The 22,769-nt window shown below is 47.0% G+C and overlaps 1 protein-coding gene across 4 annotated transcripts in view; it reads right to left on the bottom strand.

The window, feature by feature from the left end:
* SCAMP5 (secretory carrier membrane protein 5) overlaps positions 1-22,769 on the bottom strand; it is a 38,826-nt gene that overhangs the window by 2,814 nt on the left and 13,243 nt on the right. For 2 of the 4 annotated variants that reach the window (XM_044231670.1, XM_044231673.1), the window contains exons 1-6: positions 20,030-20,113; positions 6,109-6,172; positions 5,242-5,370; positions 2,076-2,232; positions 651-752; positions 130-247 (exon numbers count right to left, since the gene is read on the bottom strand). In XM_044231670.1, coding sequence (XP_044087605.1) covers positions 130-247; positions 651-752; positions 2,076-2,232; positions 5,242-5,370; positions 6,109-6,115 — 513 coding nt within the window. In that variant the 5' untranslated portion in view covers positions 6,116-6,172; positions 20,030-20,113. Of the gene's footprint in view, positions 1-129; positions 248-650; positions 753-2,075; positions 2,233-5,241; positions 5,371-6,108; positions 6,173-20,029; positions 20,114-22,769 lie in introns of those variants that run through there. The other 2 variants (XM_044231671.1, XM_044231672.1) reach the window with 1 other exon arrangement.

The following is a 22,769-nucleotide window of genomic DNA, read 5'->3' as shown; positions in this document are numbered from 1 at the left end:
GTCCACCAAGTCATTCTAGAGTGAGTCCCTTGGAAGACCTCCAGGTCCTCCTGTAATTTGGAGGAGGGTTTGTCCCAGATCACAGCCCCTTTCCAAAGCCACCCTCTCAGCCTTGAGGTGACCACGTACCATGCTGAGGGCAATGAAGGAAAACACAGCCACAACCGTGAACATGATGGTGGGAATGAGCATCACCACTGCTGAGCCAACATTTGTTCCGAAGAAGGAGATGGTAGCGATCCAGCCACTGCAGGAAGAGGCCAGCTGTGGGGCTGCCGGCATGTTGAGGGGTAACCGGGAGCCCCACCACCACAGCCAGGAGCCATCTCGTTGTCACAGGGAGGGGCCATATCATCGGATGCAAAGAGACCAGCCACAGGGCCTGTGGCAGTGTTTCAAAAGAATCTTTTCCCACGGCTCAGGAGACAAACTCCTCAGACATAAGGCTTCCTGGCCTTGGGTTCTTCCATGATGCCTACCACCCCTGGGAACTCCCCAAAACCACTCCTCTGCTGCTGTGCCTGTGTCTACTACACTACACTGAATCCTCTCGCAGGCCAAGCAGCTAACACACAGGCATAAACAAAGGACACACGCAAGGTGCCACGCACGCCAGCCCTGGGACCATCCCAGCCATCCCAATGTCTTACCAGACGCCCCAGCCTGGGATGCCCACGGCTTGGATGATACTGATGACCATCTGGGCCATGAAGGTGAAGAAGAATGCCATGAAGCTGAAGGAGCTGTCAGTCCTGCAGCAGAGAAGATGACTCTCATTACCTGGGCAGAGGGCGAAGCCTTCCCCTGTCTTCAAGAGCCCCCAGAACTTCCAAGTTTAAATGAGTACGCAATAGACAGAAGACACTTAAAGGCCTTGAGAGGCAAAAATGGAACAGTGTTTACATGAATCTTCACGAGTTTCCATGTGTTAATCTTGTGTGAGCAACAGTACATAGGGAGAGATCTCCTTAAAAATGGACCACTCATATGGACGGTACATGGATAGTTGGTCCCACTGGCATAGAAGTAGATGGGTCAATTAGGGCAAGAATAAATGACCCCATTGTCAAGGTGATAGACAGCCTTACTGGCACCAATACATCTAGATCCACCGGTACGTGGATGGATAAGCTCAGAGACAGAAAGCCCCACTGGTATAAGAATGGAACCCAACCAGCTCCAAACAGTAGCCTAACTGGCATACAGATGGATTGGAAAGGTATCTGAGGCCCCGTTAGCACTGAGATGGATTCTCCATTGGCACCAAGACAGACAGCCTTGTTGGTACCTGGATGAACAGTCCCATTGGCACCAAGATTGAAAATCCCTTTTAGGGGCGCCTGGGTGGCTCAGTGGGTTAAGCCGCTGCCTTCAGCTCAGGTCATGATCCCAGGGTCCTGGGATCGAGTCCCACATCAGGCTCTCTGCTCAGCAGGGAGCCTGCTTCCTCCTCTCTCTCTTTGCCTGCCTCTCTGCCTACATGTAATCTCTCTCTGTCAAATAAATAAATAAAATCTTTAAAAAAAAAAAAAAAAAAGAAAATCCCTTTTATACAAGGTAGACATCCACTGGCACCAAGACAGTTAGCCCCACTTGTACATGGATGAATGGTCCCTTTAGCACAGAGTTGGATGACATCATTAGCACATAGTGTCCGTAGTACATGGATAACTGGTTCCGTTAGCACACGGATAGATGTCCACTTGGTACCAAATCAGCTAGCCCCACAGATGCCAAGACAGGCAGCTCCACCGACACAGGTGGCCCCACTGGCAAATCTGACATACAGCTTTGTCAGGGGAAGGCAAAGCTAAGAGAGGCCTAACTTCTATGTGATGCCCACCCAAGGAAATGAGGAATGAGGAAAGAGGGAACCAAGGCTCTGACTCCCAGCTCCCTCACCCCCAGCACTGAATTCTCAGGAAGCCCACATCCTACTGGGCAGTCTGAGCTGAGGGTGAACAAGTGAAAGTGACTTGGGGGGGGCTGTCAAATGAAAGTGAGAAAATATACGGAGAAGAAGAAATAGGGCAGAGAGACAAGGTTAAGAGCTGAGGTCAGTACCAACCACTTACTTGAAGGCCTTGTAAATGGGCCGAAACCAGCAGACGTAGGAGCAGGGTGTGAAGAGGATGAGCCAGAGAAAGGCGAGGCCAAAGTTGGTGGCTCCCCCGCCTCCGATCAGCCACGCGAGACAGCCCACCAGGTTCACGGCCAGCGTGACGCTGTTCACTGCAGACCCAGGAGCACATGCATGCACACAGACAAACACCAGACATGCACACAGACACCCCGCACATGCAGAGACACGTGAGCACCCAGACATGGACACACACACACCCATAATTCAACAGACCCACAATCAAACACATGGAAACAGCATAATGCACAGAGAGGGAGATACACACAAACATACATGAAAACCACATTTACAGAGATTCGTACCCACAACCCACATCAGTGAATACACACACATACACACAGATACATGAGACACACATACATACACACACAGAAAGAGTACAGACTGTAAGAAAGAAAGCTGGGAGCTTAGACCAATTCCCCTCCCCAAACCCATTCCTAGGGAGCTGAGAAATCCAAACAGAGTCTCCAGAGCAGGAACCCAGAACCTCAGTCCAACAAGCCTCACTGAAGGGCCCCAAAGGCTCCAGGTGGTAGAAATGTTCTTCTCCTTATAAGAATGGCCTCAGCCCCTGGCCCTCCCAGACTCACAGCAACCACCAAGACCAAGGCACAGGAAACCTTAACATCTCCTCTTGCAAGGGGCACAAAAAGTGGAAAGTAAAAGGCCTTGTAGAAACATCTCTTCAAGCCGTTGGACCTTTTGCCCTGCTCTTAAATGGGGCAGGCAGCAGTGGCTGGGATCTTAGTCTTTATTTAATTCATCTCTCAGACCACGCCACCTCCTCCACAGAGCCTTCCTTCAATACTGCAGCCTTATTCATGTCTCATCCCTCTGACCTCTTGCAGACCTGGCTGCTCTCATGCACAGTTCCCCAAATACAAATTCTAGCCCATCAACCACACTAGAAGCTCCCCAGGGGCAGAACCCAGGCTCCCACCCCTTTGTGCCCACATACTCTAGTTGAACTCAGAATCACAGGATCACCAAGTCCCAGTCAGCAGAAACCTCAAAGACTTGTGCTGGCACTACCACACACCCAGGGCTTCTGACATCAGGATGTTCCCTTCCTCAAACATTAGGCTGAGTCCCTTTAAGGCTCCACAAAGACCTGCTGAATAAACAAAGACTGGGGGGTGGGCCTCCATCTTGGCCTCCAACAACCAGGCATCTGAATAGAGCCCTTAAGCATCTCAAGGGTCATTTGCATTTCCCTGGGAGCAAAGCATCCGGCAGGTGCCTAGTGAGGACTTAGGAAGATATTTATAGCCCTTAAATCCAGCTCCTGGATGAGATCTTCTCAGGGGCAGAGTTCCCAGATCCCAAGGCCAAGTGGGGTGCTCCCCAAGTCTGGCGGGACAATGCTGTCACCTGTGTAGGTACACCCGCCTCAGGGTCCCTACGACAAGGGTGAACATTTCTTCTTCTGAACTTCAGCTGCATTTCCTCCATCTCTGTTCATTGCACCCCAATTTCCCAGAACTCTGGAACTCCCGGAACTGATTTTATTTGCTCTTTACATAGAACAGACATTAACCTGTTTCTATATTGATTAACACCTCTCTTCCCAGCCCCATCCCTCTCTCTCTAGCTCACTGGTTCTAGTTCCTCTATTGTAATTATTGTACCCCCTGTTTGGAACAGACATCCATTAACGTGGCCACTCAGCTTTTTCCATCTCTATTTCTCTCCCTGTCCCACTTAGATTCCATAGTTCATTACATGTTTCCTAATGCTCTCCCCTGCCTTGTCTTTTGGTCACCCTCCCCCCAGATGAACACAACTCCCATCTGTACCAGAGCTGAACGTTGCTAGGAAAGGAGCCTACAGAGAAGCCTGGTGGGACTATAAATTCACGTCAGCCAACCTCAAATGAACCCTGTGCATGGCCCAGAAATCTTAGGGGTCGCGTGTCTTTGGATAGCGTCCTCACCTTCTGTCCACAAAGGTGCTCTCATTCTAATCCCACTTTCCTCAAAGTTCCCATCCCCACTTCTACATCACATTTGATGGGAAAAAATAGAAGCCATCAGAGGCGACCTCTTCATTCTCTTCCCAACATCTACAGACCGACTTCCACCTGCCCCCATCTCTTCCTGCCCTCACGTTACACAGAGAAAGATGCCTTCTCCACTAAAGGCCAAGCCAGGACTTGAAACAGAGTCTGTCTATCTCTGCACTCCTTCTACCACCCCATGAAGAACCTGCAAAGATAGCATTCTTTACCTCTTCTGGGCACAAGCAATCACTTCCTCAGGTTGGCAGCTAAGTGCGGGCTGACTCAAGGCAACATCACATGTGACAGACCTTGACTGTGGTCACACCGCAGATCTAAGCTTCCTTGAGGCCAGGACCCAGCACGGGAAAGTCAGCCTGCCTTCCTTGTACACGCCTAAAGGTACCTTTGACTAGCCTGGGGACAGCCAAGTGCCATCCCTCTAAGATGACACTTTCCCACCAACCTGCCACCAACCATCAGCAACGAGGACTTTGACACTTTGGACCTCAACACTGTAGAACATTAGAACTCTACAGTCTTAGAAAAGTACAGACCACACAACACAGAACTCCTTGGAACCATAGTGATCACTGAGCCAACACCCTCTTTCTATAAGTGAGGAACCTGCTGCTTGGGGAGTAGGACAACCAGCCCAGTTGAATCCCGTATCTCCCGACCCCCAGTTAATGCTATTTTCTCTGAGCAGTTTTCCAAAGAAAGCAAGACAAATGTGGCTTCAAGACAAGGATTCCTCTCTGCATCCAGAACCCGAGGTCCTGGCAGCCACCTCTGGCTCCCTGGAAAACCACCCCAGTGGGAAAGGGAAGGGAGAAAAAGAAAAGAGAAATGATCCTGTGGACAGAGACCCTCATCCAGATGCTCTGTGAATGGGAAGTGGAGGATAGGGGGATGAGGGAAACTGGGGTCTATATGGGGGTTGGCCCATACGAGGAGGCTGCTGGGAGATGGCCCATGCAGATACTGCAAGTGAGGCTGATGGACAACCGGGCCTGCAGCGCCCCACCTCACCTGGTGCCCAGCACCCTCCAGCCTCTCCCCCTCCTCCCTCCACGGCCCACCCCCATCCCACAGCACTCACACATCCAGAGGTAGTAGAGGCGCTTGGTCATGCTGAGATGCTGGGGAGGAATGTCTGCCTCAAAGTCTTGGTAGAAACATGGCTTCAGGGGGATGAATTTGGGCAATGGAGGGAAGTTGTTCACTTTTTCTGTGGGTGAAGCATATGGCACAGCATCACCTTGAATGGTCCCCTCCCCGATAACCCAATATGAGCCTCCTGCCCTAGTTTCAGTGGTCCCCCACCCCCGGCCCCTGAGGTCCCAGGCTACACTGCTAACCCCTCCCAGCCATCCCCGCTTCCTCTGCTAGGAGGTTCCCAAAGTAACCAAAGGCCCTGAGCCAGTGTTGTTGTTTCTCAGAAAGAAAACAATAAATGCTGTCCAGATCCAGGCAGATGAAGCAGGATGGGTGAGCCTGGAGAAGGGGTTCCCATGTCCATTCCAATATCCATGTTCTCGTTTTATCCAGAGGGGTGGGCGGGGCTTGAGCCAGATCGTCTCTAAAGGTCCCTCCAGCTCCTGCATTCTGTACCTGAGCCTTTGGAAGCCAACAATTCAGAAATCTGAAGGAAAGGGTCTCAGAGTATTAAAGAGCAGTGATGACAGAGGGGACAAGGACTGAGCCACCCCTGCTGCTTATCAGTCAGATGGCTGGCAGGACCAGAGCCTCGGGGTTCTCAGTCTCAGGTTCCCACGGTCAGAGAGCTAGACAGTGTCAGGCTGATGGTGTCAGACAGACACACCTCAGAGGGGAGCCAGGGAAAGCCCAGGGATGGGAGGACAGAAAGAACGTGACCTCCAAAAACTAAAGGGGATAAGGAGACTAGGAAGGGGGCCACCCACCCTCTGCTCACCTGCATGTCCTGTCTACATGACCCTGTCCTTACCTGCCATGATGGCAAGGATGGCACTAGCTGGCCCAGCGGCCTGCCCACGCCTCTTTGTCTTGACCTGGAAGGAAAGCAAAACCAGAGCAGGATGAGGCCCTACATCACCCAGACCCTGTCTCAGCCCCTGCAGGGCTGGAAGCTCCCTGGGTCAGAACGGGCTCCCACATCCCACAGGAGCCCAGCAGGGGCAGCACCACCAGCTACCTCCTTCCAGGCACTCTTGCCCTTTGCCTCAAGGCATTGGGTTTATCTTCAGAAAACCCTATCCAAGGGTAGAAAAAGAACCTGGGAAGCGACCCCATGAGGCAAAGGCAAGTGACAGAGAAGGCCTGAGGAGACTAGAGACCTCTGAAAGAGAGAATTTTACTCCTTGACCCTGAACATGACACACCTGGCAAGTCACAGGCTGGCCTCCCCTCTCTCCAGCTTTTGCCTTCAGTCCTTTGTTAGGGATGGGTAATGTGGCACCGTGGAGGCAGCGAGAGTAAGACAGATGGGGTTTCTGTCCTCTGCAGGAGATAGTCAATAACCTGTGTGATGCAGCCTCTAAAAGGGAAGGGTGGCTACCAAGAAAATATCCATGGGGCGCCTGGGTGGCTCAGTGGATTAAGCTGCTGCCTTCGGCTCGGGTCATGATCTCAGGGTCCTGGGATGGAGCCCTGCATCGGGCTCTCTGCTCAGCAGGGAGCCTGCTTCCTCCTCTCTCTCTCTCTCTGCCTGCCTCTCTGCCTACTTGTGATCTCTCTCTGTCAAATAAATAAAAAAAAATCTTTAAAAAAAAAATTATTAAAAAAAAAAAAGAAAAGAAAATATCCATAACACGAGCAAGGCATTAAAAGTCAATGGGGCACCTGGGTGGCTCAGTGGGTTAAGCCTCTGCCTTCGGCTCAGGTCATGATCCCAGGGTACTGGGACCGAGCCCCACATCAGGCTTACTGCTCAGCAGGGAGCCTGCTCCCCCCCCCTGCCTGCCTCTCTGCCTACTTGTGACCTCTGTCTGTCAAATAAATAAACAAAATTTTTAAAAATAAATAAATAAATAAACAAAAGTCAAGGCTGGGGGGGGCCGGGTTCCAAAAAAAAAAAAAATTGAAGTCAAGATAGTGTTAACCTTGAAGAAGGGAGCATAAGCTGAGGTACTGGGACTGGTCTGTTCCTGAGTCTGGAAGAAGATTACACAGTGTCAATTTGGTGCAAATTCATCCAGCATGAGATTACAATTTGTGTACTTTCTTGTGTGTTATACTTCAATTAAAAGTTTGCTTTGAGGGCACCTGGGTGGCTCCTGTGCTCTCTCTCTTTCTCTCCCTTACACCACAAAATAAATAAATAAAATCTTTGTTTTTTTTAAACTTTGCATTTAAAAAAAAAAAAAACAACAAAAAACCCTCCTAGAGCTCCAGTCAAATTTCCTTGAATCCAACTAAAGAAATGGGCAGTTGTAATCTTTTATGGCCCCTTTGTGATATGAAATCAAATACAGATTTAAAAGAAAAACCAACAACACTGGGGCACCTGGTTGGCTCAGTTGGTTGAACAACTGCCTTCAGCTCTGGTCATGATTCTGGAGTCAGGCTCCCTTCTCAGCGGTGGGGGTGGGGGGGGAGTGGGGGGGTGGGGGGTGTCTGCAACTCCCTCTGACCCTCCCCCCTCATGCTCGCTAAGTAAAATCTTAAAAAAAAAGAAAAAAAACCAACAACATCTGCCACAAAAGGGGAAAAGACAGGCAGGGTAGAAACCTGCATGAAATGATCCCCTAGCACAGCTGCATTAATTGTAGCATTGTTTGTAACACCAAAAGACTGGAAAGAATCTACACAGCAATAGGGGATAAGGAAATAAACAGTGCACACATACAATGGGCTGTTCTGCCGTTTTTTAAAATGCTCTGCAGCTCTTTAAAAGAAAATACTACTATGAAAAGATCTCCACAGTTACTAGTCATTGAAAAAAAGGACACAGATATAGAATAGTCTAGACAATGGGAAACAAAAGACACAGAACAGTCAAAACAATATGCTAACTTTCATAATTTAAGAAAAAAAAAAAGGAGGGGAGAGAATAAATTTTTTTTCCTTTTGACCCAACAATCCTATTTCAGCTTTTTTACCCACAAATAAGAAACAATAAATACATGTCATTCAACATGACACTATTTTGCAATAGGAAAATGTTGGAAGTGACCTAAATGCAATTGTTTGAATAAACTATGGTATATCATTCAATGGAGTACTATATTATGGAGGGCATGTATTGCATGAAGCACCGGGTGTGATGCATAAAAAATGAAGTTTGGGGGCGCCTGGGTGGCTCAGTGGGTTAAGCCGCTGCCTTCGGCTCAGGTCATGATCTCAGGGTCCTGGGATCGAGTCCCGAATCGGGCTCTCTGCTCGGCAGGGGGCCTGCTTCCTCCTCTCTCTCTCTGCCTGCCTCTCTGCCTACTTGTGATCTCTCTCTGTCAAATAAATAAATAAAATCTTTAACAAAAAAAAATAAATGAAGTTTGGGGGTGCCTGGGTGGCTCAGTGGGTTAAAGCCTCTGCCTTTGGCTCAGGTCATTGTCCCAGGGTCCTGGGATCCAGCCTCACATCGGCTCTGTGCTCAGCAGGGGTCCTGCTTCCCCGTCTCTCTACCTGCCTCTCTACCTACTTGTGATTTCTGTCTGTCAAATAAATAAATAAAATCTTTTAAAAAAATGAATTTTGGAACACTGAAAAAAATTTAATTTAAAAAAAGAATGAAGGGCGCCTGGGTGGTTCAGTGGGTTAAGCCGCTGCCTTCGGCTCAGGTCATGATCTCGGAGTCCTGGGATCGAGTCCCGCGTCGGGCTCTCTGCTCAGCGGGGAGCCTGCTTCCTCCTCTCTCTCTCTGCCTGCCTCTCTGCCTACTTGTGATCTCTCTCTGTCAAATAAATAAATAAAATCTTAAAAAAAAAAAAAAAGGATTTTAAAAAAATTTTTTAAATAAAAAATAAAAAAAGAATGAAGAGGATCTCTATTAATTGTTGTGGAATGATTAAATAAAAAAAAAAGCAAAGCACAGACAAGTATATATAGTATGCTACTTTTTACGTAAAAGGGGGGGATAAGAACATACATACAAATTTGCTTATTTTTGCAAAAGAAACACAGGAAAAGTAAACCACACACTATAAAAATGGTTACCTACAGGATGGAAGGGCTAGGATGACTAGTGAGATTTCCTTGGGTAAAGATTTACACATACTTTTTGTATATATAATCTCTTCCATACTCAAGAACTTACACCAGAAAGAAAAGCAAACCCTAAAATTGAAATAAACAAAAGCAAATGACGCTAACTGTACAGGAAATTGATAACACGACCACATAGAGAAAAGAACTGGCCAAGTAACTTGGTTAGAGCACTCGGTGTTCTCTTAAAAGAATATATCTCCAGGATAAAAATAACTGGAAAGAAAGCTTCAGTATAAGCAGGTTTATATAGTGTGGTGATGCTGAAGCTTTGTCATGTGCCCCAGAGGAGAGGACATACAAGTGTACAGGTTGTTGTAGGACCTGGGTTCTCACTGTTAAAATACGGAGAGAGAATATGTAAGGTGGGACAGTAAGAGGCCTGTGCTGTTGGATTTGAAATGAGGGATCAGTATGAACTCACAGCTTAAAAAACATGGCTGGTCTCAAGCCAGGACAAGGAAATACCACGATAGCCTAGAATATTGTGAGGTACCAGAGATAAGCATGTATACAACAAATGGATGCAGGTCAAAAGGGCACAAGTTTAGGGGCACCTGGGTGGGTCAGTGGGTTAAGCCAGGGAGCCTGCTTCCCCGCCCCCCACTTGCTTGCTGCTCTATTTGTGATCTCTCTATGTTAAATAAATAAATAAATAAAAATATTTTAAGGGGCGCCTGGGTGGCTCAGTGGGTTAAGCCGCTGCCTTCTGCTCGGGTCATGATCTCAGGGTCCTGGGATGGAGTCCCACATCGGGCTCTGTGCTCAGTAGGGAGGCTGCTTCCCTCTCTCTCTCTCTGCCTGCCTCTCCGTCTACTTGTGATTTCTCTCTGTCAAATAAATAAATAAAATCTTAAAAAAAACAAACAAATATATATATATATATATATTTAAAAAAAAAAAAAAAAAAGACACAAGTTTAAAAGAGCTACCACCACCCAAATCTGAGACAATCAAGAGTCTCAAAAATAAGAATGACAGTGACATATGACATCCTGAATGTTAACAATAATCCATGATACACCAAAATGCTCTCAGGAATTTTCATCTGATGGTGGGGATCACAGGTGATTTTAATCTTTGCCTTTATTCCCCTATGTATTTTCCAAATTCTCTACAACGAATATACACAATTTTCTTAATAAGAAAAATAATAAGTGCTATTTTAGATGTAAAAGTCACAGACCCCTGGGTGGCTCAGTCATTAAGCCTCTGCCTTCACCTCAGGTCATGATCCCAGGGTCCTGGGATGGAGCCCCACACTGGGCTCCCAGCTCGGCGGGAGATCTGCTTCTCCCTCTGTCACTCCCCTGCTTGTGTTCCTTCTCTTGCTGTGCCTCTCTCTGTCAAATAAATAATAAAAATCTTTAAAAAAAAATAAAATATGAAAGTCAAAAATAAGTACCACCACTTTGTGAAAAAAAATAATAATCCATGAGTCCAAAGGGACACTCTCATTTTTAAAAAAGAGAGGGAAGAGCTCTTCTTCATAGAAGAAGCTAGCCATAAACATAGGAGTGGCAGAATTAGAAGATCTCGTAGTGCCACAATCACTATAATTGCTGATTTGAATGACGGCTGCCAAAACCACTGGACTGGAGACTGTGGGGAGGACAGTCACAGTCTCCAAGTACCAGCCCAAAGATGACGTGCTACTTACAAAGGGGAATTGGCACTTTCAGCGTGAAGAAGGCTAACAGATACAACCTTAACCGAGTGATCAAACTTAATGTCACCAATAACAGGACAGACAGACACTACAGCCTCCCAGTATGATGCACCAATAAGGACACAACATCGCCTACCTAGTATTCCTGCCCCAAAATGTTTAACTTGAATCCAATCATGAGAAATAAGCAGACAAATGCAAGTTGTGGAGCATTCTAAAAACTAAACTGGCCTGGGAGTGCTTGGGGGCTCAGTCAGTTAAGACTCCAACTCTTGATTTCAGCTCGAGTCATGCTCTCAGGGTCCAGGGATCAAGCCCTGTGACAGGCTCCCCACTCAGCAGGGAGTCTGCCTGTCTTCTCTCCCTCTGCCCCTCCCCCTGCTCATGTGTGCACCTGCTCTAAATAAATAAAATGAGTGCCTATTAAAATATAGTAATAAAAACTAATAAAAATAAATAAAAACTAAACTGACCTGAACAGTTAAAAAATGCCATCATAGAGGCGCCTGGGTGGCTCAGTGGGTTAAGCCTCCGCCTTCGGCTCAGGTCATGATCCCAGGGTCCTGGGATGGAGCCCCAAGGCTCTCTGCTCAGCAGGGAGCCTGCTTCCCCCTCTCTCTGCCTGCCTCTCTGCCTACTTGTGATCTCTGTCTGTCAAATAAATAAATAAATAAATCTTAAAAAAAAAAAAAATGCCATCATCTAAAGGCACCTGGCTGGCTCAGTTGGTGGAGCAACTCTTGATTTTGGGATTGTGAGTTTGAGTCCTATATTAAGGATAGAGACAACTTAAAAATAAATCTTAAAATATAAATAAATAGGGGTGCCTGGGTGGCTCAGTGGGGTAAAGCCTCTGCCTTCAGCTCAGGTCATGATCCTAGGGTCCTGGGATCGAGCCCCACATGGAGCTCTCTGCTAAGGAGGGAGCCTGCTTCCCCCCCTCTCTCTGCCTGCCTCTCTGCCTACTTGTGATCTGTCTGTCAAATAAATAAATAAAATCTTTAAAATACATATATATAAATAAATAAGCAAATAAATAAAATCTTTTTAAAAATGCCAACATTCTAAACTATTTTTAAAAGTACAAAATAAACTAAGGGATTATCTAAACCAACGGAGAATAAAGATGTATGGCAACCAGAGCCAATGTTTAAGCCTTGACTGGATTATTCATGGGGGAAACACCACAAGGGTCATCACTGGGATAACAAAGGAAACTAGATAATATGATTGGGTAGATGTTACATCTCTTGGGTGTGATAATGGAATTGAGGTTTCATAAGAGAATGCCCTTGTTCTTAGAAAATGTGTTCATGGGCTTAGGAGTAATGTGTCTTATGTCTACAACTTGCTTCAAATAGCTCAGAAAATTAAAAATGATGGATGGATACATACAGAATCAAAGCAAATGTGGGAAATGTGAACAAGGTATGAGTCCAGGTGAAGCAATATAAATGTCCCTTCAACTTTAGTTTGGGGTAAAAGTTTTCCAAATACAAAGCTGGAGCAGAATATGAATCATGTCAGTAATGGATTACAACACAATAAATGAAAAGAACGCAGTCTATGGAGACACACAAAAGAAAAGGAAGGAGAGGGAATGTTCTTCTAATAAATATAAACAAAATGACAATTTTTAAAAGTCACTATCTGGGCGCCTGGGTGGCTCAGTGGGTTAAGCCGCTGCCTTCGGCTCGGGTCATGATCTCAGGGTCCTGGGATCGAGTCCCACATCGGGCTCTCTGCTCAGCAGGGAGCTTGCTTCCTCCTCTCTCTCTCTGCCTGCCTCTCTGCCTACTTGTGATTTCTCTCTGTCAAATAAATAAATAAAATCTTTAAAAAAAAATAAAAATAAAAATAAAAGTCACTATCTGATATAGGCTGGGGTCATTGATGGCTGTGCTATGGCTGTGCTAAAAACACCAGCTGGGGGTGCTGGGGAGGAGAAGCATGTCTCCGTTTGTCGCCCCTCCCATTACTTATCAATCACAATAGAGGAAAGGTACTTCTACAAAGAGAGCAACAAGTGAGCCAACTTAGCATTTCTGACACTGGGACAAAAGGACATGTTGCCTCTTGATGTGATACACCTAGAAGTACACAAGATCATCTATATAGTATTGTTGCCCAAATATTTAATTTGAAATTAGGAAAAAAAACAATCTGACAAAAACAGACTGTGGGAAATTCTTTAAGACAAATATTAATGTCAAAAGGACAAAAATTGGTAGGAGAGCATCTAAATTAAAGGAGACTAAAGACACATGAGAGATCCCACAGTGGATCCTAGGTTTTTAAATCACAGCTCTCAAGAGCATTTTTAGGAGATACGTGATAAGTATTTAAAGGTGAGCATCTTGTCTGCAACTTACTTTCAAAGGGTCCTGAAAAAAATTAGATTAGTTCAATAGATGACAGATAAAGCAAATGTTGCAAAATATTAGCAACTGGCGGGATGCCTGGGTGGCTCAACTGATTGGGCATCTGCTTCGGCTCAGGTCATGATTCCGGGGTCCTGGGATCAGGTCCCACATCAGGCTCCCTGCTCAGCAGGGAGCCTGCTTTTCCCTCTGCTTGATGCTCCCCCTGCTTGTGCTCTCTATCTCTCTGACAAATAAATAAATAAAATCTTTTAAAATATATATTAGCAATTAGTGAATCCAGGTGAAATATCCTACAGTACAGATGTTCTTTGCATTGTTCTTTTTTTAAGATTTTATTTATTTGATGGGGCGCCTGGGTGGCTCAGTGGGTTAAGCCGCTGCCTTCGGCTCAGGTCATGATCTCGGGGTCCTGGGATCGAGTCCCACATCGGGCTCTCTGCTCAGCAGGGAGCCTGCTTCCCTCTCTCTCTCTGCCTGCCTCTCCATCTACTTGTGATTTCTCTCTGTCAAATAAATAAATAAAATCTTAAAAAAAAAAAAAAGATTTTATTTATTTGACAGAGAGCAAGCACAAGCAAGAGGGAGCAGCAGAGGGAGAGGGAGAAGCAGGCTCCCCACCGAGAAGGGGGTCCAATGTGGGGTTCAAACCCAGGGCCCTGGGATCACGACCTGAGCCGAAGGCAGATGCTTAACCAACTGAGCCACCCAGGTACCCCTTTGCACTGTTCTTTAAATTTCTCTTAGCTTTGAAATTTTCCAAAATAAAAAGTTGGGGGGGAAATATATTTTTATTTGATAATAGATATTCAAACACTGTTTAATAGGATACTTAAGAAACAGTAATTGTGGGGGCACCTGGGTGGCTCAGTGGATTAAAGCCTCTGCCTTCAGATGATCCCAGGGTCCTGGGATGGAGCCCCGCATCGGGCTCTCTGCTCCGCAGGAAGCCTGCTTCTTCCTCTCTCTCTACCTGTTTCTCTGCCTACTTGTGATCGCTCTGTCAAATAAATAAATAAAATATTAAAAAAAAAAAAAGAAAAGAAACAGTAATTGTGGCTCCCCAAGGGATATGGAGCAGGAGGGAGGAATAATTTTTACTTTGTATCTTTGTACCAGCTAATCCAAGACACCATCAATTTTAAGATAAATCATTATTTTACTTACAAAAAGAAAGAAAATACACTGCCAACTTGTAATTGTTCAGATGCCGAAAATTTTTAAGATACAGATATTAAAATGTTTTCAAAAATATCAAAATGGTGATCTTAGAACTCATGAAACTTGGAACATCTTTCTGAATTAAAAATCATGTAAATGTATTACCTGTTCAAAAATACATAAACAGAGATGCCTGGGTGGCTCAGTGGATTAAGCCTCTGCCTTCAGCCCAGGTCATGAACACAGGGTCCTGGGATCGAGCCCCGCATCAGGCTCTCTGCTCAACAGGGAGCCTGCTTCCCCCTCTCTCTCTGCCTACTTGTGATCTCTGTCTGTCAAATAAATAAATAAAATCTTTAAAAATTTAAAAAAAAAATACAAAAACAGAAACAAAACCAAACAAAAGCAAAAAAAACAGTCTAAAGAGGATGAGCTGGCAAAGGATGAGAAGGAGCAGCCAGTGAGGCAGGAGGAAAACCGGGAGAGCATGAAGTCTCCAAAGCCAGGCACGGACAGAGGACAAATAAAGCTCACAGTGAAGGAAGGGAAGCAAAGTCAAAAATAGTGTTGCAAGGTAGAAGGGGCTGGGTCATCTTATTCTTGAAGGCCCTGGGCAGAATTGGGGCTTTATCCTCAAGAGTCTTACAAGCCACTGAAATATTCCATTCCTCTTCCTTTTTTTTTTTTTTTTTTTTTAATATATAGCCTCATGGAGCACTTGGGTGCTTCAGTGGGTTAAACATCCAATTCTTGATTTTGACTCAGGTCATGATCTCAGGGTTGTGTGAGCTCAAGCCCCGAGTTGGGCTCTGATCTGGGTGTGGAGCCTGCTTAAGATTCTCCCTGCCTGGGTGGCTCAATGGGTTAAGCCTCTGCCTTCAGCTCAGGTCATGATCCCAGGGTCCTAGGATGGAGCCCTGCATCCTGTCCCTTGTCTGGCTCTCTGCTCAGTGGGGAGCCCGCTTTACCCACCCATCCCCCCCAGCTGCCTCTCTGCCTACTTGTGATCTGTCAGTCAAATAAAATCTTAAAAAAAAAAAAAAAAAAGATTCTCTCTCTCCCTCTGCCTCTCCCCCTTCTAAAACAATAAAAGCAAACAAAAAAGAAAGAGAAAGAGCGCCCCGTATGTTAACTGTAACTTAAGTAAAAACTATATATATGTATATATATATATATATATATATATATCCTCATATATAGTTTTTATAGTTTTTTCATAAAATGAAAATGTGTTGCTTTTTAGCTTTGTATAAAAATATTTACAAGTTTTGGGGCGCCTGGGTGGCTCAGTGGGTTAAAGTGTCTGCCTTCGGCTCAGGTCATGATCTCAGGGTCCAGGGATCAAGCCCCACATCGGGCTCTCTGCTCAGTGGGGAGCCTGCTTCCTCTTCTCTCTCTGCCTGCCTCTCTGCCTACTTGTGATCTGTCTGTCAAATAAATAAATAAAATCTTAAAAAATATATATATATATTTACAAGTTTTAAAAAAAAGTACATAAAGTTGAAAATAAAAGTTCTTCTAAATGACCTTCTCAGAGGTCACCTCTTTAACAGACTGACCTCTAGGTTTTTGTTTTTAATGTATATACTAGCATATATGACAAAAACGAGATCTTTTTTTTTAAAGATTTTATTTATTTATTTATTTGAGAAAGACAGAGAGAGCATAAGCAGGTTGAGCAGCAGAGAGAGGAGAAGCAGACTCACCACCAAGCAGGGAGCCCGATGTGGCGCTCAATCCCGTGACCCTGGGACCTAAGCCGAAGGCAGATGCTTAAAACTGACTGAGCCACCCAGGTGCCCTCAAAGCAAGATCATTTTATACATGCTCTTTTATAACCTGTGTTTTTCCACTCAGCAATATCTCTCAAAAATTTTTCATGTCAGTGATTCAGATTATCTCAATTTTTTTATGACTGATTAACTGGATCAACACCATCATGGCCATGAAGCAGTCAGGTGTGTCACGGGATAATCGGGCAATTCGAAGGTCACAGCTTCAGGAAGTGGTGGGGTAAAGGCCAGCTGCCAAGAAATGAAAACAGAAGGGAGAGGAGGAAAGGACCAGTCTAGCAGACTCGTCTTTCAAAAAAATTGTCTTAAATTTTAATCCACACACACACATACAGAGTATCAATGACAACACTGAGAGACCTTGTACGGAAGGATGAATAGTAGTCATCTCTGGATAATGAGATTATAAGTTATTTGTTTCCTTTCCTTTTATTTTTATTTTCTAAAATTTCTACAATGGTCTCATACCACTTTTACATTAAGACAAAGCAATAGGTTAAAAATACCAGCAGCTGGAGGAGGACATAGGGTTAGAAAAGTTTATCGAGATAGAATATGTGAATATATATACTTAGAAGCAGGAGGAAGGCATTACAGAAAACTGTGGAGAGTGAAGATATAACAGGGGGAAAACAGCTGATGGACACTGAGACCCCAGGAGATAGGAAGGGCCAGCATCCATACCACAGAGCAGGCACATTAGACTAGAGCCCTCCTTCCACTGGGATTCGAGAAATCAAATTCAAGAAATGGGGAAACGTGGCTGCAATTCCACCTCCCATACACCCACCGAACCCCCTTCCCTGGGGGCTTTGGGAGAGTAGGCCAGCTTAGGATACTTCTCCCACAAAATGGAATGGGGAGCTGATGGGAAGAGGGAAAGGGTTTCTACAAGTAATAGAGAAAGAGGTGAGGCTGGAGACTGGGCGTAGAACCAGACTGCCCTGGTATCTGATAGCCCCCAGAAACTTCTGCATTCTGAATATAGAGTCCAAAAATGAGGAGGAGTCTGTTGCTGGAGTGGGACACGCAGGCAAAATGATGTGGTTGTTGAGGGCACGAGCCAGAGAATGGTTAAAGTCTTGGACCAGGAAGGACATGGAAAGTGTCACGCTCATGGGACAGAGGAAATGGAGGTACCAGAGAACTAGAGGTCTCCCTGAGGTCACAAAGCTTACAAAACAGAAGCTGGACTGTGCTCAGAGGATACTGGAGTTTAAGAGTTCAGAGGTAGTAACATGCCAAGTGGCTGGTAGAAAGGGTGGTAGAGGGAGGCAATAGAGTCAAAGACTGGTCCAGCACTAAAATCCTCCATGAAAATAAGGAGGGGGTGAAGATAATAACTTAGAATGTAAGACTTAGAATGTAATAACTTAGAGTGTAAGACTCAAAGGAGGAGACTCTAACCCTGCTCCAGCCTGACCCCGATCTTGCTCCCATGCTGTTTCCATGTGCCCATGGCTCTAAGGTCCGTGTAGCAAAGTCTGGATGACTCAGTGCAGGAGAAGCCAGAGCACAGAGCAAGGCTGCTAAGAGGGAAGTTCCCCACTCTTGCTCTACCTCTGGTCCCCTTATCCCAGCCCAAGCTGCACATCCCCAGCCCTGAAGTCCCAGAACTATGAATCATCCTCAGAAAACAGCACTCTCCTGGCACTGCTATCACTGTCCTATGATGACTCTTCATGACCACTGCTGATCCTGAGCCTGGCATTCAAATCCTTGTGTCAATCAGCTACAAACACCCCAAACCACTACCTTTGCTTCTCTACCACAGGCTGATCTGCTTCCCCCACAACCCAGTTTCATGCAGGAGATCATGTCTAGCCACCCCCTCGATTTCCAGGGCCTCTAGACCCTGTTAACTCTAAGTCCAACTATTTGCTCACATCCCACCTCTTCTGGGAAGTCTTTCCAGATAACCCTACCACACATCCCACTGCTTAAATTCTGAACCAGTTGTTGGACAGCAAGTGCGCACTTATTCTCATCCAATCTTCTCCTCACTCCCTGATGGATGAGACTTCCAGGAGGCACCCAGCACAGGACAGGGGACAGAGCACAGTCAACCCCTGTTCTTCCTTAGACTTGAAAACCCTCCCAAAGGCGTGGGAGTGGAACACCTGCCACCCTTTCCAGTCAGGCTAAACCCACAACTTCTGTCAACCCTGTGTGTATGCTACTTCCTCCGGGCAGCCTTCAGAGATTCCAGGCTATCAGCAGGGAAGGAAGGGCAGCCTGTAGAGGAAATGCTGTGGGGAGGCGGCACGGACTGGGAGGCAGAGGAAGGAGAGAGAACAGGAAAATGGAGAACTGGGAGGGACACTCTATAAACTAGATCAAGCAGCTTCCTCAAGGGAGGACAAGTACTTAGTCCTATTATTTTGTCCCCAGAGGAAGGTGCTGGCAAAGAGCCGCCCAAGAGGGGAATCAACTTGTTCAAAGGCAGCTAGCCAGCCAGGGAAAGAGTTAAAGAAACAGCCCCAGACCCCAAGGCCCCTATCCAGAGCTTTCCTCCCAGGACCCCACTAACTCTCCACAGGGTTTGCTACACCTAAGACACTCTTTCTGTGACCCATTCACCAGAGACCTCCTCTCTCAGCTCTAGGGACTTTGCCTTCAGGCTCACCAAGTAAGCCCAGGTCATATCTAAGCTAGCAAGATTTGTGTAGCCCCAAGCAAGATCTCCCATCAGTCCCTGCGCCTGTACAAGTAGAACAGGAAAAGCACAGGCTGCAAAATTTTCCAGACTTCCCCTACCCCATGAGCACAGTCACATGGCTGGGGTCACAGGCGGGCATCCCCAACAGCTGTATTTAATTCCCTCCTCTTTGCCCATACCACTCGCAGGGAATGCCCTCTCTTGACTCTACCCCATCCAAATCTCCCCTCCCCCAGTAAGTCTATTCACTGACTCTTGCCTCGGTTTCTCCTTATCTCTGTAGGAAAGCCTGCCAGGCCCTAGCTGATCTCACATCCCGCAGCTGGGGCATTACCGTTCTGAACAACCAAAGATGGTGAATTCTCAGTAGGAGTCTCTATTTGATTTCCCCAACCCCCAGGCCAGGAGCTACCCGAGGAGGGGACAGGAATGGATTCCCAAACACCTCACCCCCATCCTCATAGCCAACTCCTGCCAATATTGGAATGAGCTACATCCGGCACTCCCAACTCACCACCCCGAAACCCTAGTGGAGCCTAGGCTCCGTCAAGCCACTGCGCCCATCCCCCGCCGACTAAAGGTTGGCAAACCAAAGGAAGCGACGGGGGACACAGCCTGGGTCCACCGGCAGTCACCTCTTGTGAGGAAGGACCCAAAGGAGGCCACTGTCACCCCGCCACCAGTCGCGTGCGCCATCCCCAGGAAGAGGAGGAGGCTGGTTTCCAGGGAACACCAGGTGGGGCTGGGGCGAAGGAGGGCGCAAGGCCCAGGCTCCAGAATCCAGGGGTCTGACGTCACCCGAGACCCGGGTTCCCTCTGCGGGAGCCGGGAATGGGGACGGTGGGGTTGGGGGCCCGGGGGCACCTGCGATGATTTTTTCCTGCCCCAAACGGAAGGTCACCTCGACTCCCCACCTCTCCAGCAGCTTGGCCTGCAAAGGTGAAGCGTAGGGGGCACAAAGCTGGAGAGTAGGTGACCACATCTCGCCCTGCGCCCAGCTTCCCTGGAAAGCCCCTCTCCCGGCCTTCGGGCCCGGGACTCACCCGCCGCTGCCGCTCGGTTGCGGAGAGGCCGCCGCGCTGCGCTGCGCTTCACCCGGCGATGCGGCGCGGAGCCTGCCGCGAGCCGCTCCGGGGCTGGGGGCGGGGAGCGCGCGCGCGCTCCTCGGGCCGGCTCCTCACGCGCCCGCGCCACCAGCGCCCGCAGCAGCAGCCGCTATCGCGAGACTCCCGTGCCACCTCTAGGGCCGCTCATCCTACTCTCGCGAGAAGCAAGGCCTGGCCACCCCCTCACCTTGCAGGAACTGTCCGAGGTGCTAAGTTCCCGGGCACGCCCGGATCAGGTGGTTGGTGGGCACGGACAGGACAAGAGTACACAGAGAACTAGAACGTGGAGAAAGAGACCCAGAGATGGAAGCCAGGTACCAGTAGCCAGAGCCTCAGCTTCCAAATCTGTAAACTGGGGAGAATAATTTCTATGCCGATCCTAGGGGCTGCTGGGACCATACCAGAAAGGAGGAGAGAAAGAGCTTTGTGAGCAGGGTACCTGATAAAGGTCCTTAAGACCCACAGGCCCGAAGTGACAGAGGATGCAGGATGGAAAATCACAGATGAAACAGAGATAGGATGTAGGAGAATGGACACATAGATCCATGGAAAGATGGACATAGAAAGATGAGAGGAAAGCCACGAACAACGAACATAGAGACACAGAAACATGGAGAGACAGAGAAACACAGAGAGACATGGAGAGATCACGATTTGAAAAGAAAGAAAGACATGGGAAGATAGGAGAGACAGAGAAAACATGATGAAGTGAGAAAAAGACCAGAAATAAGGACAGGCAAGCTACACAAAGGAATAGAAAGACAGAAGTTTAGGGCGCCTGGGAGGCTCAGTGGGTTAAGCCGCTGCCTTTGGCTCAGGTCATGATCTCAGGGTCCTGGGATCGAGTCCCACATCGGGCTCTCTGCTCAGCGGGGAGCCTGCTTCCTCCTCTCTCTCTCTGCCTGCCTCTCTGCCTACTTGTGATTTCTCTCTGTCAAATAAATAAATAAAATCTTTAAAAAACAAAAAAAGAAAGACAGAAGTTTAAAGAGACACAGAAAAAAAGAATGAAAGAGACTGTGATTGGCAGAGATGAACACGTAAAGAGAGTAGAGACCAGGGTAAATATTTTAAAACCCAGAACTAATGACAGTTAAGAGACCCACTTGGAGAGATGGGGCTGGGAGTGAAAGACAAGCTTTTATAGTGAACAGTGTTTATGTTGCAAACCTCCTATGGGATCTCGATAGCCAAGGCCATCCTCTGTCCTCCCAGCCAATGGCTCCTGCCCTTCACAGTGCCCTCCACTCACACCATCCTGAGCCTGGAAGGGGGCCTCCGTGGGTGGGACACACTGAGGGGATTCTTTGCCCAGAATAAGGGCCTATTGTCTGGCTCTAGCCTGCTGGGAGTGGGACCACACTCCCACAGCTGGGATGGAAAGAGGGTGGGAGGGAAGAAAGGCAGACAAGAAATAGCAAGGGCGAGGGAAGAGAAGGGAGGGAGTTTAAGGGGCTATGGAGGGTTGAGTAGGAAGTACAGTATGGCTAGCAAGCCAATCAGGAGGGGAGAATCATGTGCTACAGGGCAGGACACTGTGTTCTGCTGTTAGTCCTGTCCCTGGTTCATTCACATAGTCACTGTTCTCTGTCCCTGCTATAATGCAAGCTTTAGCTGATTTACAGAGCTATGGGGAGGACTCAATAAGATGAGGAATGGGAACCTGAGGACGTTGTCAAACCTGGCTCCTGGGGTGCCTGGGTGGCTCAGTGGGTTAAGCCTCTGCCTTCGGCTCAGGTCATGATCTCAGGGTCCTGCAATCGAGCCCTGCATCAGCTCTCTGCTCAGCAGGGAGCCTGCTTCCCCCTTCTCTCTGCCTGCCTCTCTGCCTACTTGTGATCTCTCTCTCTCTGTCAAATAAGTAAATAAAATATTAAAAAGAAAAACAAAAAAAAATGGCTCCTAACAGGAGGGATGTGGAGAGTCCATGTGAGCCTAGGGAAAGATATAGCGATTACATAAGCCTTTAGGAGAGGGGCCTGAGGTCCACATTGAAGTTTACAGGTTATCTGTCTGGGATCCACACAGAATTCACAGGAGATATCTTGTGGTTCATGTGGGTCCTACCGATCTGATGACCTCAGAGGATTTTTTTCCCAGTCAGGAGAATCTGAAGGACCTCTTAGTTGTCCAACAAATAAGACAGAAAAATATCCAGGTCCAGAGTCATAAGCCCATCTTTGTCCCAATGGATTACAACTTCAGAGTGTGGGTAAATGCAAAGGAACAATGTTGTCAGTGATGACAATCATTTAAACAAACTTTTAGTCCACAAACATGCTGATCACCTACAATGAGAAGAAGCACAATGTAGTGGTCAAGAATATGGACCTAGAAAGCAGACTGCCTGCCTTTCCCCAGCTTGGTGGTTTGATCAAGGTACTCGTTCTTACTGAACCTTAGTTTTCCACAAATATAAAACAAGGGTGGTGAGAACAGAACCTGTGTCTAGGTTTTCTGTGACAATGAAATGCATTAACACATGTAGACACATGTAACACAAGAACTGTTACACAGTTAATAACTGTTTGTTTATACTGTGTGCTGGGAACATGTGGGGAACATGTCTTTCTCATGGTTGAGGGCAGGAATGAAAAAGCCTGAGCCAAATCATGCAAATCATTTAAAGCTTCTTCTCACATATGTCAAATGTCACATGCCACTCACCAAAGCATGT

Source organism: Neovison vison, chromosome 13 (assembly GCF_020171115.1).
Source record: "Neovison vison isolate M4711 chromosome 13, ASM_NN_V1, whole genome shotgun sequence".
NCBI classification, from domain to species: Eukaryota; Metazoa; Chordata; class Mammalia; order Carnivora; family Mustelidae; genus Neogale; species Neogale vison.
This window is presented reverse-complemented; position numbering and strand designations above follow the sequence as displayed.